The sequence below is a fragment of the Notothenia rossii genome (genome assembly GCF_949606895.1).
Source record: "Notothenia rossii genome assembly, chromosome: 3".
In the NCBI taxonomy this organism is placed as follows: domain Eukaryota; kingdom Metazoa; phylum Chordata; class Actinopteri; order Perciformes; family Nototheniidae; genus Notothenia; species Notothenia rossii.
In genome coordinates this window covers 44,948,958-44,962,649 of record NC_136901.1, presented here as the reverse complement: position 1 = coordinate 44,962,649, position 13,692 = coordinate 44,948,958, and the positions used below count along the sequence as shown (strand labels likewise).

At 44.1% G+C, this 13,692-nt stretch overlaps 1 protein-coding gene and 1 long non-coding RNA gene across 6 annotated transcripts; one reads left to right on the top strand and one right to left on the bottom strand.

Moving 5' to 3' along the window:
* Positions 1 to 686: 686 nt before the first annotated feature.
* Positions 687 to 5,294, bottom strand: LOC307031605. Of its 4 annotated transcripts, none has more exons than XR_013805999.1 (5): positions 5,175 to 5,294; positions 4,867 to 4,958; positions 4,183 to 4,674; positions 2,077 to 4,073; positions 687 to 1,838 (listed from the first exon to the last, which is right to left on the bottom strand). It is a non-coding gene; the product is annotated as an uncharacterized lncRNA (long non-coding RNA). The 4 variants fall into 4 exon arrangements; XR_013806000.1 differs by having other exon boundaries at positions 2,077 to 4,243; positions 4,427 to 4,674; XR_013806001.1 differs by having other exon boundaries at positions 2,077 to 4,470; positions 4,599 to 4,674.
* Positions 5,295 to 10,291: 4,997 nt separating this feature from the next.
* On the top strand, positions 10,292 to 13,314 carry LOC307031583 (uncharacterized protein). 2 transcript variants are annotated; one of them, XM_079668798.1, is made up of 2 exons: positions 10,292 to 10,721; positions 10,838 to 13,314. In XM_079668798.1, exon 2 carries the CDS (start codon positions 11,279 to 11,281, stop codon positions 12,788 to 12,790), a length of 1,512 nt encoding a protein of 503 aa, XP_079524924.1. In that variant the 5' UTR covers positions 10,292 to 10,721; positions 10,838 to 11,278; the 3' UTR covers positions 12,791 to 13,314. The 2 variants fall into 2 exon arrangements, with proteins under 2 accessions (XP_079524924.1, XP_079524925.1); XM_079668799.1 differs by having other exon boundaries at positions 10,503 to 10,521.
* Positions 13,315 to 13,692: the final 378 nt, after the last annotated feature.

The following is a 13,692-nucleotide window of genomic DNA, read 5'->3' as shown; positions in this document are numbered from 1 at the left end:
CTATTGGAAGTATTCAACAGGTTTGTCTTTTAAGTGGGTGTGTGTTGTCTCCAAGTGACGCTGCAGCTTTGATGGCTTCATAGAATAATTTGAAAGAACAGTAGAGCAAATGACACACATTGGAAATTCGATGCCATCTGTCTCCTTAAAGGTAAAACCAAACTTCAGATAATTATCTGCACATTTTCGGGTCTTCTCTCGTTTGCGCTGTTAGAAGGTTTAAAATGTTTTTTACTCAGACCGGGCATAAGAGGTGTGACCCGCACACCACCACAAGGTACCGACAAACTCCCTTCTTTCTATACTACCTCCATTCATCAGTTTCACACATCATTTCAACTTTTCACCCTGTTAGTTTTTTCCTTTAGACTTTAAACACAGACCTTAACGAACACACCTCTGAAACCTCGGGATTCAATACCCGTAAAGCACTGCTGCCGTAGTTAAGATCAACCGATCGTGGCGACCTCCAATATGACACAGAATCCAGCAACAGAGTTAGCTTAGGTGTGACTTACGTATTGTTCTCTCTGGTGTCTCTGCAAAACTCCGTCAAGGATTGATCCTCAGCCAAGGAACAGGACACTGGAATCAAACTGGACCCAGGACTCAAGCTACGTGGGAACAGGTTACATTGCCGTCTGAATTGTCACCTATTCAACAATAATCAGAAGAGCTACATGGACTTTACTTTCCTCTCACAAATGTGAACAGGTAGTTTTATTAAAGTTTCACAAGTTACAACACCACACATCAATACAAAATGAAATGCGTTTTGCCCAGATACATATTATATCTTCCGTGGCTTGCTAAAGCAGGACAGTTCAAGTTCAAACTGGGTTTGAAAAGGAACTGTCCTGCTGTGTTCTGTCTTCTTCCTTTATCCTCTTCTTTCCCGCGGCTTGTCACATGGTCTGACACGTGGTTTGTCACATGCTTTGCGTGCAAGTTGGTGCGTTTAGAGGTGTCCTTCTTCGTTGCTTTGGTTAACTGTTCATTTCCAGCGAGGAAATACATGTTCTCCTCGAAAGGGGAAGTGCATACTTTGCAACACGGATCTTTATGAGCATCCATGTCAGGATTTCTGTTATACATCCTGTTTATATTGCTAAAGCATTAAACTATACGATACATGACTATGGCATTCAGAGTTTTAACACAGCTTTAGCATATTAAAGCTTTATATAATAAAATACATTGTTCCATTTTCTTCCTCTCTTCAACAGCGCTTACCCTTATTAGTTGCTACATCAGCAGCAGGTTCCGCCTCGCCACTTGCATGTTCACTGGTGGTTTCTGAGGTGGATGGTATCTCTCGTGCTTGTGGATATTTTTGGTCGAGTTACAAAACGATCAATTTTTATATATAAAAAGGTATGGTCTTCCCAATGATATCGCAGCGTGCGTCCTTGTATCTGGGTCCTTAGTAAACTGGGGACTGAATAGGCTCTCGGCCAATCACGGGGAACCTGACAGAGCCAGCGTGTGTCATAAAGCTTCGTGATTGGCACGGGTCCTCCCCTTTGTGTACAGGAGGCCTGGCGGGACAGGTCCGGGGTAGTCTCCTGCTGGGAGTGAACCGGCGCCTAGCTTGAGATAGCTACTGTGTGTAGCTGAATGCATGCATTGCTGACTGAAAGATAACATCTTCTGCCTCCATTTCTCCGTTCGCTACAATATGTTGGATTCATGTTAATGTGCATTTAAAGACATTTCAATTTGTGGGAAAAAAATGTTTGGAAAAAGATTTTATTTTTAAGAAATATAAAAAATTGTCTAATCAACCAAAGATTTCGCGACCACCTTGCAGTACCTCCGCGGACCCCCTGGAGCGCAACCTAAGACAAAAAACAATAAAATGATTACATTGCCATAAACTGCACATGAAGAAAACACTATAGGACAGTTGCTGGCCTGGTCCTTTTGAAAAGGAAACAAACATAACATGTTAGTTGCCAGCCTCATTCAACAACTCAATATACAATTAAAGATTTAAAAACAAGGCATACTTTCACAGAATTATTTTCCAGCTCATCTAAATTCTGCAGGGTATGATTGAATCGCCATTGACTGCACCTTGGGTACTGGATGTTCTGTTGGGGAAGGGCTGTGGGACATCCTGTGGAGTTGAAGCAGGGATTTCATGGGGTCTTCCTTTACTTATCCAACCCAGGATCTCTTCATCTTCACTACTGCCGGAGTCACTGGCAGGAATGTTTTGGTGACTGGAAGACAGGCATGGGTTGGGTGTCAGTGACTAGCATCCACCTCAAGGACAAAATGTTTTTGGAAGACGGCAAAGGTTAAGATGGGTGTACTTGTAAACATCGTCTTCAATTCACTGAAACTGTGATTGCATTCCTCCGTCCACATGGTAGGCAGTACAGCTGCCGGCCTTTTTCTGCTTTCTTTGGCTACTTTGATGACATTTGCCACCAGTTGGTGTAGGGGCACAGTCAATTGTGCAAACCCCTTTACAAAGCGACGGTAATAGCTTATATCTTTGGCGGACAGGGGCCTCATCAAGAAGTGGAATCTCATCAGTACACACTAGGTCTCCCTCATGTTTAGCGAAGACTTGACTATACTTCCCTATCAGCTCCCTTGCCTGTATTTCTTCTGCGGGTGAAAGCCCTGGCCAACGTAAGGCTGAAATAGTTTCAGAAACAGTAACTGGGGCCTCTGCAACAACCTGTGCGCTGACTACCGTCACCGGTGCAACTTCCTCCACTTCACCCTCAACATGTTCTTCCTCAAAACTCAGTTCTGACCCCTCACTCCCCTCAACAACATGCAATGTACCCATCACGTGTTTAAAGTGGACTGCAGCTCCGGTGGCTCCCACATTAACCACCGCTTTCGACTGTCACTAGGGAAGAGGACAAAAGCAGGCCTGGAGCTAGAGCTGAGCCCCCAGGTTCTAAAAGCATGGTGGTGGGCGGAGCGTATGGACATTTTGGGCAGGTCACCTGCACAAACTTTACTGACCCAGCTGGTATAAACTCCCCAGTCCTGCTGAGGACATGAACACTACCCCCCGGAACTAGTGGGCAGGCTTCGAGTCTGTGAGAGTAGCGGAGAGCTGGCCCCCAGCCTGTCTCTGCCTGGATGGCAGACAAAGAGGCAAACAATGCGTCCCCTTGTTGGGCAAATAGCTCTCTGTAGCATTCTGTGATTACATTCATCCCCAAAAGCCCTGGCACATTGTGTTGCTGTAAGGCAGAAGCAGTGTCTTTTAACACCAAGACCCCACGACTTGGAATCTTTTTACCCAACACCTGGATATCCAACTCAAGATATCCAACATAGGGAATCTCTAGGCCGTTAGCAGCCTTCAAAGCTAACCACCCGCATGTTTAAAGTTTAGGGGCATCCCAGTGTTGAAACACCTGTTTAAAGACTGTCCCTCTCTTTGTTTTCGATCAAAAAACTGTTTCTGCAGGTTTACAAAGGAGGAGGAGGAGGAACCATACAGCTCTTTCAGAATGGTTAAAATGGTATCAGGAGGTTCCCTCTCCACCAAAGTACGAAATCTGAATTCAGTTTTTGCTTCCCCCTCCAAATGATCATAAAGAAAGGGCCTTCTCTCTGGCAGTCATGTGCCTGTCTCTCAAACATGACTGCAACTGTTCTATCCAATCATATATGGACATGTCAAGCTTAGAGCTAGAGCCTGAAAAGTAGGGACATTTTCTCTCTTTTTGTATGTACACAAAACGCTCAACTTGGGGTGTAGACAAGTTGGGTGATGCTACATTACCGCTCAGAGGTAAGCCACCTGTATTTGCACTGGTAGTAGCTGCATCTGAACTGGCACCTCTTTCTTGGAGTAGATGCTCATTAGCCACACGCAGTCTCTGTACCTCTTCACGCAGAGCCAACAGTTCCTCCACCTCTTGATCAACACTCATTTTTGTAGGTTGGTTAACAACTTTGCAAACATTTGACACAAGTGTTGGAGATAAATATACGATAAAGTTAAACAGCAATGGAGTCACATGTGTTGTCCATGGCCTTTGGTTTCCATTACATCCGAGGGCCTTCGTCCGGTTGTCCAGCACCAGCCACTGTCTCTATTTCAATAAACAAAACAAACCAAAGAAACCAAAATGACAGGAATTTATGCCTCTGTAAGTAATCCTGCTGACAACGCCAACATTTGGTAACCGTGACTGAGGTTACCTTGTTAAAGCTGTACAGACAACGCCACCTCCTGCTAAGGGGCAGGAGGAACTCGTGGACCCTAAATGTAAGAGTATGTTGTGGACCGAGTTTAAAGCTTCTCTTAATAGGTTCAATTATGACAGAGGCATGAATTCCAAAAATGTAACGTAGCTTTATTTAACAAGTATTGAAATCAGTTTAAAATGTCAATTAATGTAAAGTGTTTAAAAGGCAGATACAATTCAACACGTATATAAGTTACCCTCCTCAGTTGGGCAGGCCTGGTCCGCTGGGTTGCAGTGCCTGCTAATCGTGAGGGACAAAAACAAGAAAAGCCACACACCAAAACAACAAAAGCATGCAATATTCAAACCACAATCTCTATAAAATAATAACAGTGAGGTATTTAGCATACAGAAAAGAAAGTGTCACACCTTGCAGTCCCTACACTGAAGGCAGGCAGCTTTTCCACCCGGACCCAGTCATACCGCGGAGGAAGAGGAGCACAACCTAAGACAAAAAACAATAAAATGATTACATTGCCATAAACTGCACATGAAGAAAATGAACAAGAAAATACTAAAAAACACTATAGCACAGTGGCTGGCCTGGTCCTTTTGAAAAGGAAACAGCATAACATGTTAGTTGCCAGCCTCATTCACCAAGTCAATATAAAATGAAAGAGTTAAAAACAAGGCATACTTTCACTGAGTTATTTTCCAACTCAGCTTAATCCTGCCGGGGAAATGGTCACTTAATATCCGGGTTGCTGGGCCGATTGTGTGAATTAAACTCTGTAAAACACATAAATAGGTTGGTTAAAACACAATTAAAAACGTCTGTTAAAACGCCATTTAAAAGCAAATGGCTCGTAACAGACACGGTCTCGTGCCTGTCGGGAGAGTTTCCCTCTGTCAATGGTAAAATCACCTCTTGCACTCGCCTTAATAAAAAACTTGCATAAGTTAATTTCAAAGAGCATACAACCACCTTAAAACTGTTATTCCTACCTTTGTGAGAGCGAAAAGACCAGTGACCGTGCAGCCAAGAGAGAGACTTTCTTGAACTGACGGCAAACTTTTTATGACTTCCTGTTTACCCGGTCAACGGTCATGTGACCGCATCAGGTGACACGTCACGTGACAATGATGTGAGATTCCCACATCTCCATAGTACCAGTCCAAGCTAAAGCCAAAAAGGGGAACACAACAGGGGCGGATCTAGACAAATATTCATGAGGTGGCCAGAGGGTGGCAGGAGAATTTCAGGGGTGGCATCCCCTGGCAGAAGTATATGCTGATTTAATCGCAGTCATATCAATCAATGTTAACTTGGAAAGCAACAATATTGATATTTTAACTCAATAACATTAGGTGACATTATTGTGGCACATCAGTAAAGCCTTAAATATAAATATATAAGGTGGCAGACATCATTTAATGAATTTTAACTGAATGAGTTGGTTTCACTCTTAGACCAGCAGGGGTACCAAATATGCAGACTGCTGCAATAAGTACATTAATTAACTGTCTCATCGATGTGTGTCTGTATGAATATGATAATATTAACAATCATATTATTCCTATCAGCTGTCAATCACTGTTATGATTCACATCTTCACTGTTATTATTAAATAAACTCTATTTTTTGGAGGAGTTAATGATGAACGTTCCTCAAGATGCTTGCTCACCCTCCTTCACATTTGAAAGACCAGTAATTACTATCATAATTCAAAAGAATCAAAGGAACAGTTCAGCGCCCCACGACTTCATTGCAAACAGTTACAACCTGGACTTCACATCAGAAAGAACAAACATTAAAGAAATGACTAACTGCATCAGTTAGGGTTAAAAAACGTGTATTCATCTAAAACATACATCGCTGCAGTTATGATCCAGTGGAGAGTCCTTACCTGCTGGCCTAGTTAAATCAAAGTGGTTACTTCCTGTTGGCTGGGCAGTGAAGTTTTACACACCGTCTTATTTGACTTTCTCAGGACATGAAACTGTTTTTTGGGGGCAGACCCCCACAAAGAAGAAACATATATTTACACACGTAAGGTCATCATCTTAACAGTTTATTATTCTCATCGAGTCATCCGTGGGCAGAGCATCAAGTTGGCATGCCTATAACAGCTGAATGTGGCGATTACCATCTTGTTCAGCAAAACGCCTCACAAACTTATTAAGATTTAAAGCTATGGTGCGTTTTGATTCAATGCTGAGTACAGCCAAACTTGACAGGCTCTTCTCTGTCATAGTAGACCGCAAACAGTGGCTCCAGAGTATTTGTGTTGGGTAATCTATGGTAGGGCTAAACCATACAGTGGGGGGGCTCAAGTCAGTATTTGCAATGTAATTACATACACGTCCCCCTTGGCAGTGAAACGCCATGCGTGAGGTTTAGATTATTTCCCTGTCTCAATCCAAATTGAACTGTATGAAATAAAAAGGCACATTTGTCTTGTAGTAAATAAAAAGGGCGACCTGGAGCCAATCCTGCGATTTCCCCACAGGTGAAAGAGTTGACATGCTGAAAACCCAACCCCTGCAGGGGGGTCTGGGGGGATTCTCCCCCAGGAGATCTTTTCAAATACTAACATAAAATACACATTCTGGTACTCTCTTGAGAAGAAAAATAAATAAATATATCTATTACTACATGACGTATTTAAAAAAATGAATGCCATTTTAGTTTGTTGTTACTTTGTTCTGAAAGCTGAACCTGCTGCTCCTCACAGAGAGGAGAGGGGAGAGGCTGAATGACTTTACATTGTGGATAAGGGTGGATAGCCCCCATTGTTCTGTGTGTCAAAATGAAAGACAGACCACACACCTATCAATCATCAAACCGTGGGGTCTTAATTCATTACGTGTTGATTTCTATCAACACGTAATGTTGTATCGATGTTTATAGAGATGTACTACAGCAAAATTATTCTCCGTCGGGACTTCCTGCAGCAACACCACACCGTTATCTTGATTCTGATTGGCCAGATACATTATCAAAGATGTTCTATTGAGAAGACGACCACTACGTGACAAAAGTTTTCAAAACCGTTTCTAGTCTTCGGTATTTCCAGACAAGTGGCTACTGAAATCAATCTTACTAACTGCTGTCTGTGTGATTTACTCTGCGCGATTTGGCGGACTTTATTTTGCTTACTTTAACATAATTTTTAATGGTGGGGCTAAGCCATTTCTTGGTATGGCTGTAGCCTACCCCAGCCATACCCTGACCGCAAATACCTCCTTCCTTCAGTCTACTTGGATCCGAAATGCTTCTCGTTTTGCGCTGTCCTCCCGTTCAAATGAAATCGCCGCCAATCAGATTTCCAAGCTCGCGCCAGGGGGGGGAGGGGTTACAAGGCTCACGTCTTGTGCTGCATTCACTTGCACTCGGACATTAGAGATTTTCTCTCATAAATGTCAGATGAGCCACAACTTTTCTTTCAAAACAAAGCTGCCAAATGGGTTGGCAGCTGGGGTGGCAAGTAATTTTTCTGAGGTGGCAGCTGCCACCCCGTGCCACCCTGTAGAACCGCCACTGGAACACAACAGTGCATATGTAACAGAGTTAAAAATGTGCATACATAATTAGTAGTTATAAATTACGATTTACAATAGGTTGTGAATTATATTTCAATGAGATTGTTTTCTTTTAATATTTTTAAGTATTGTTTCTGTGGGAACACTTTCCCGTTGCACATCGTTTTCTACTTCCTGTAGGCCTATGTCATTTCCGCTTTCCCCTCACATTGAAGTGAGCACTGAGGATGTGCAACGCGGATGTGAAGAGAATATTGTTTTTGTTCTCAGAATAAATGCCAGAAAAGACACCCTGATGCTTTGCTGTCGCTTCCTGATCGATAACAGGTCGCTTACGGTTGCACTGCTTCATTTTGCACATTAGGGCTGATCCCTTGTGCAGGATGCTAGAATCCTGGCTTGGAAAATTTAAGAATCTGGCCCTGACCCTATTCACATCCCTACTATCTACCAGACTCATTGAAACAGCACTCACTAAACAGACCTAGTGCAGTAGCAACCCTTACCTCAACAGGACAAACACAACAGAGATGACGGAGGGAAAGGGGGATCGTCTGACTCCTCCCCTGGCTGTGAGCTTTCACTCATGGCCTTGACTGACGAAGAAGAAAACATTGGACTATAACGGCGTAAGGACTCACATGAAAAAGTGAACAATCCGATTGAAATTTAAACATTTAAATTATTATTTGTGTATGTAGCCGGATGTTTGACTAAATGGATGACGCTCATGAGACACTGTGTTGAAGTTATGATAGCTAAGTTCCTAAGATTGGCAGAGGACACAGCCCCTAGAGAGATAGGCATATCACTGTCATGTTCATTGCTTAGGCAGGCCTTAGCTGATCTGAACTAATGTCAGTATTCTTCCATCTTGTTGACTGTTACACCCTCTCTTGTAGAATATCAAGGACTCCACCCTGGGAACTATTTGTCCCACGCAGCCCTGTGTGTGAGGACTACTTCCATTCTTGCAAAGACAATAAATACATGTATCCTGATATTGAAGACTAAGCCGGTGACGAGTGATATTTTTCTAACAGAGGTGTTTGGGAAATATTAATCAGATCAGTACGAAAGGTTCTCAATTCCACCCTGAATGTACAAAGTCTCGACGAACAGGGACTTAACACAGTCTTCTGTGAAGCAGAAGCCAGTGTTGTAGTCAAGTCACCAATTCACGAGTCCAAGTCACTCTCGAGTCACCACTCTTCGAGTCCGAGTCTAAGTGCTCCTCTACATTGCTTTTATCCTGTCATGTTATACTAATCCGTCTATTGAACTGCTGTGAAGCGAGTTTGGCTACAATTCTTGTAATAGGTGCTATACAAATATAAAGCTTATTACTAATATTAATATTATTATTATTATTATTATTATTATTATTATTATTGTAAATGACCTTTAATATGTCTAACTATATTTAAAATGAGTTACCTTTTAGAGAAGTGATTATATTTGTATGCTAATATTTTCCTATGGTAAAGTTTTCGTTTTGCACTTTTATTTTGATATGAATAAGATCGGGACTCTTATTTTGAAGGAACTTTTACCGGTTAAATCGGTCTACTGATAAAGATTTAGCCCCAGAAAGCACATGGCTACTTAGCATGCAAAATGACATCATTCTGCATGTTAAGTAGCCATGTGCTTTCGTGTTATGGCTGAATCTTTATTTATTGATTAGATCACGTTACTCTGATGATAGTGTTCAAGACAGCCATGTCTGAACTCGATCCTTAGAGAAATGTGTTACGGAGCCTTCTCTTCAATATTGTTTCCACGTAACGAGTATGTTGCGCTGCTCTTTTCCAATGTGGAAGCAGAATGTGTGAAAGCATACAGCACGATGCGGGGTGTGTCTCTAGACATCTTTAGACTGGAATAGCGGGGCCCAGTTTGTGAACTCGCCTCACAGGTGCACACGCCAGGATAGAGGACATCAGACTCCAGAGAAAACTTGAGTCCAAGTCAGAGCGTCAATGTACAAGTCGAGTCCGAGTCATCGTGGGGGGGGAATTCACGAGTCCGAGTCCAAGTCAGAGCGTCAATGTACAAGTCGAGTACGAGTCATCGTGGGGGGAAAAATTCACGAGTCCGAGTCCAAGTCAGCGTACGCGAGAATTCACGAGTCCAAGTCCGAGTCGCGTCAATCAGTACGCGAGTCCGAGCCGAGTCACGAGTCCCGAAAATCGGCACTCGAGTCCGACTCCATCTCTGGCAGAAGCTATTATTAATAGCCGTCCCATCACCAAAGCTTCTACAGATTTAAACGACCTAGAAGCACTGACACCAAATCATCTTTTGCTCCTTAAGACGACACCATCCCTGCCACCAGGACAGTTTCAAAAGGAAGATATTTACGCTCGCCGCAGGTGGAGGCAAGTTCAGTATATTTTAGACTTATTCTGGAAAAGGTGGATTAAAGAAAATCTACCCCTACTTCAAGAATGACAGAAATTGTCTAAAATCAGACGCAACTTCACACCAGGAGATATTGTGATCATCGTGGATGACTCAGCGCCTCGGAATTCCTGGCTTACTGGAAAAGTTGCTGATGTAACAGGGACAGTTATGTCTCATTTGTATATAATATATTATGTAAATATGTCTATATAATTACACAAAATCTGTGTTTATTCTTGTTTCATCTTGTGTTAATACCTGACGCAGTAGGACTCACATCAGTATGTGGAACTATAATTTTAGCGTGTACCCCTACGTTCCTTATGTATGTGACACTGTTCCCCTTTTTTTCGCGGGGTTCATGCATCGTTCTCCCCTTTTGATACTGATCTCTGTGGGAGAGGTAGGCGGCTCTTCAGCCAGAAGCAATTTCCGTGTTTTAGTGTCGACTTTATGCACTTTAAGTTACTTTTTATTACTTATTTTTGTTGTAGTGTCTCACGGGTGTTCACAATGTATTTCTGTGTTGTTTAATTTGTATAGGGGCACGTTAAAGAGAGTACTGACTGGAGAAATGTTTTCTTTCTGTCGCTGTTTCGTCAGGTATGTTGTGTTACTTTTTACGTTATGCCCTTTTGATACTGATCTCTGTGGGAGAGGGGCACGTTAAAGAGAGTACTGACTGGAGAAATGTTTTCTTTCTGTCGCTGTTTCGTCAGGAGTGAAAATAAATGTACATCCTGAATGAAGCTACACGTCTGGGTCGTCGTCTTTCTACACAACACAACGCAGAGTCAGACACAGCCGGTTACACTTGGTGCCGTGACGACCCGTTGTATCCGCGACCAGCGCCGTCTGGTCCCCGGGGTAAAGCTGCTGCCCACCGGCGGGAAGAAGGAAAGACTGGAGTGTGTGTTTTTTTTTCCTCTTTTTTTTTTTTTTTTCCCCCCTCTCTTGCTGCGACGGCAGGTGCGTTAAAGGGACAGTGTACATATTCAAATTGAGAGATGCACTGAGTCTGAGAGGACACTTATCACTGAGTATATCTGTCTATCTGTGTTTTATCATTTTATTTTATTTTAGTGTTTTATCTCTTGTGGGTGGCTTTAAACTGTGTTTTGATTGCTTTGTGGGATTTTTTTGTTGTTGTCTTTAACAATATGGATGTTAGTGGGCATGATGTCACATTTGGGTTGGGGAGGGGCCAGCGACTTAAAGGTAGTGAAAGATTTGGGTTCGCTAGTGATTTCAACCCGACATTAACACCTGCTGCAAGCTCCACACCTATTATGCAGCCAGACCGTAAACTTACACAAGTAGTATCTGTTGAAGCTTTTGGGGAAATGATAACAAGTTTGGCTAAACAGATAGGTGAGAACATATCAAGCACCATGCACCAGCCCAGTGCTGCCCAGCCTCAGTCTCCCACCAATCCACACCCGTCCCACCAGGCTGATTTGTCTCAATTGAAGGTTGTGGTGCAGTCAGACACCAAGGCTCCGCCTTACTTCAGGGGTGATCGTGCTGATGTATTTTCTATTCATGAATGGGAGGACATGATGAGATGTTACCTGAATAGAGTGAAATGTGACACTCACGTAGAAAGGTTTGATCTGATTATGTCAAGACTAACAGGTAAAGCCAGGGATGTGGTGAAAGTGTCAATCCGCAGCCGACCTGACTTGAGTGCGACCGACCTGCCCACAGCTGTGTTTGACATATTAAAGGGTAACTTTAGTGAGCTGTCATACTCTAACTTGCCCATGAAAGATTTTTACGGCACTGTTCCACGTGCTGGTGAAAGTGCTATGGACTATTGGATACGCCTTAACAAGTCAATAGATGCTGCGGACGAGTGCCTCCGGAGGCGAGGTAAATGTGTAGATGACCCCAGTGCAGAAGTGGTCTTGATGTTCATTAATCACTGTCCTGACCCCAGTCTCGCCATATCATTCCAACTGAAGGCACCTGAGTGGTGGACCACGGCTGAGGTTCAGGAGCGTCTGGACGCCCATATGAGAAATGTGAGAAAAACAGCAGCGCAGTCTCATAATGTGGTGGGTCTGTCAGTTTATAGTCAGAGCCCTGTGACTGATTCTTTTCGCCCTGTCAATCTGGGGATGTCTCAGGCCTCATTAGCGCACCAACCAGACCCCCCTCCCAACTCTCTACCGGCCACTGCCCTTGCTTACAGTCAGCCTCAGCCAGACCATGCTAGGGTGAGTCCCCAAGTGTCCCCCTTATCCCTGCCTCTCTCTGCTGTCTCTGACCCAGCCCCTACCACCGTCAACCCACCTACTACCGACGCTGGTGTTCAACAGGTAGTTGCAATGTTTGACAGAGTTCTGGCTATGTGCAACGCTTCCATTACAACCAGTCAAAGGCCAGACTACCATCAGCCAGGTAACCACCAACAAGCCCACCGTCAGAATGGTCAGCCAGGCAACCACCAACAAGTCCACCGTCAGAATGGTCGACCCCGTTACCAGCAGGCATCTGAGTCCTTTCCATGCAAGGTTTGTGGCTCCAGGGACCATTCAACCCATGCACACTGCAGGCTTTACAGATTATGCCTTAACTGCTTCAGTCCTGGTCACATAAGAAATCAGTGCCCACAGGCCTCTCCTTCCTCAGCCATGCCACCTTCTCCCTCCAATGCTGGTTTAAACTAGCCCGCCCGTGCAGTGAGAGGGATAGCATGGGCGGCACTAGTGACACCCTCAGTGAGGAAAATGACTTAAGATCAACATATGTGAACTGCTGTAGTAATCTTCCTGATGACAAAACTGTGATTGCTGTGGGTTCACATAGAGTTGAAGGAGCCAATGACTTGTTTTATACCCCAGTGTTAGTAGGGGGTCAGTCAACTTTAAGGGATATGCTTGATTCAGGGAGCATGTCATGCACACTCAGCGAAGAGGCAGAGTCCAATCTTAGAGCTGCTGGTGTCCTCCCTTGTCCTCAGCCTGTGCCAGAGAAGGTGGTCCTAGTTGGCTGTGGTGGCCTTATGACACAACCCAGATGTATCTATGACCTGGAGATTGAGGTTTACGGTTCTAAATTCATTATGCCAACTTTCCTTGTCCCAGGGCAGAGAGACGAACTCATTATTGGTAGCAACGTCATCAGGCCCATATTACAGAGGATGAAGTCTGATGAGAAATACTGGGAGCTCATCCAGTCCAACACCTCAGACCCCGACTGTGAGCAGTTTCTTCAGTTGCTCAGCTGCATCACTCGTTGGTCTGGTCCTTAACTGCCTGACAAGGTTGGCACGGTCAAGCTACGGCAAGCTATCACTCTAGCACCACAGAAGGAGTATCTGGTGTGGGGAAAGCTACCTGGCAGTGTTCCTGTGTCCCCTGGGAGCACTGTCATTGTGGAGCCCACCTCCTCCCGTTCAGCCCCCAAAGACATTATTGTGGGACGGGTTGTGGCACCCATGTGGGGAGATCGTTGGGTCCCTATGAAGGTCCTTAACCCAACCAAGAGTCCCGTGACACTACGCCGCAATGCTAAAGTGGCCGATGTGTTTACTTGTGTCGCGATGGAAGACCTTCCCCTCTCTCAGGGT

Bases quoted from the DNA above. Each gene is read 5' to 3' on its own strand.
- LOC307031583 (XM_079668798.1), top strand. From the start codon at position 11,279: ATGGATGTTAGTGGGCATGATGTCACATTTGGGTTGGGGAGGGGCCAG.